At 44.8% G+C, this 1,372-nt stretch overlaps 1 protein-coding gene across 1 annotated transcript; it reads left to right on the top strand.

Moving 5' to 3' along the window:
* Positions 1-274: 274 nt before the first annotated feature.
* Positions 275-979, top strand: SARC_16264 (hypothetical protein; the record flags this gene model as incomplete). The annotated part of the gene is made up of 2 exons (XM_014289626.1): positions 275-398; positions 683-979. Coding segments are annotated over 2 exons (421 nt in total), but the record flags the coding sequence as incomplete, so codon positions are not given.
* Between the last annotated feature and the right edge of the window lie 393 nt (positions 980-1,372).

Genomic DNA, 1,372 nt, shown 5'->3' on the forward strand with positions numbered 1-1,372 from the left:
GTTATATGTTATTATAGTTTATTATATATATATATATATATATATGCGTCTATGTATGCATGCATCTATGTGTGTATGTATGTATATGTATATATATGTGTGTGTGAGTATATATATATATATGTCTGTGCCTGTGTCTGTGTCTGTGTGTGAATGTGTAAATGTGTGTATGTATTAAGCTTGCGTACATTCTGTATATAAACATACACACTGGTGCAATCTTCCTTATCATATACACATTTCTGTCCTATTTCCCCATCACAGGCGCACCACCATGCTCAATGGCAAACTGGTGAAGATAGAAACACTAGCCGATCGCCTCCGCGTGGCGTGCACTCTAGAACCCAAGCTCACCCTCTTGGAACAAAACTGTAGCATGCTCGATCGTATGACCAAAGGTACCTGTGTGATCTGATACTTTGGGGGACATGGATAAGGGGATTCGGATATTATTACATCCTATACGATGATCTCAACAACACACACGCATATATACATACACACTCACACATACGTACGCACTCACACTCACTCACACACTCTCTTATCGCTCACTCACTCGCTCACTGACTCACTCACTTTCTCCCACCACACTCGCACACAAATACCAGAATTTCTCCACATCCCATACAACAATCCCAAAACCCTAAAAATCCTAAACCCTAAACCCACACCCACCCAGACACGCGTAAGAAGATCGAGGCGCAGGAGAACAAACTCAACATCCACAACCCAGACATCTTCCAAGCCCTCCGCGACGCCAGCACGGCTGACCGAGCAAGCATGCGCCAGATACTTGGAGAAGTCAAGCAGGTGAGTAGGTTACAGGCACGCAACATGTGGGCTAGCTGGCGGCTGCAAGCGGAGACTCGAGTGGCTGCGATGTTGGGAGAGAAGGCTCGTGTGGTGGGTGCGGAGATGAGTGCGTGGGGACCGGAGACGCGTGAGAGGATAGCGGGGATTAGGACGAAGCTGAAGAGTATGTGGGAACGTGGCGGATATATATATATGAATATGTATATGTATGTTTATATATATATATTTATATATATATATGGGTGAATGGGTGGGTGGGTAGTGGTGTTTGTGGGTTGTATTAGAGTACGAATGTGTTGTTTTGTATCTGTACTATGGATGACTAATGTGGTGCTTACAGGCTAAGGCCAGAGTGGGTGCGAGGTTTTGAGGAAAAGCCAAGGTGGGCGGGTATATATATATATATATATATGGATGGAGTGGGTGGGTAGTGGTGTTTGTGGGTTGTATTAGAGTACGGATATGTTGTTTTGTATCTGTACTATGGATGGCTAGTGTGGTGCTTACAGGCTGAGGCAAGAGTGGGTGCGATGTTTGGAGGAAAAGCCAAGGTGGT

Source organism: Sphaeroforma arctica (genome assembly GCF_001186125.1).
Source record: "Sphaeroforma arctica JP610 unplaced genomic scaffold supercont1.7703, whole genome shotgun sequence".
Lineage (NCBI taxonomy): Eukaryota > Ichthyosporea > Ichthyophonida > Sphaeroforma > Sphaeroforma arctica.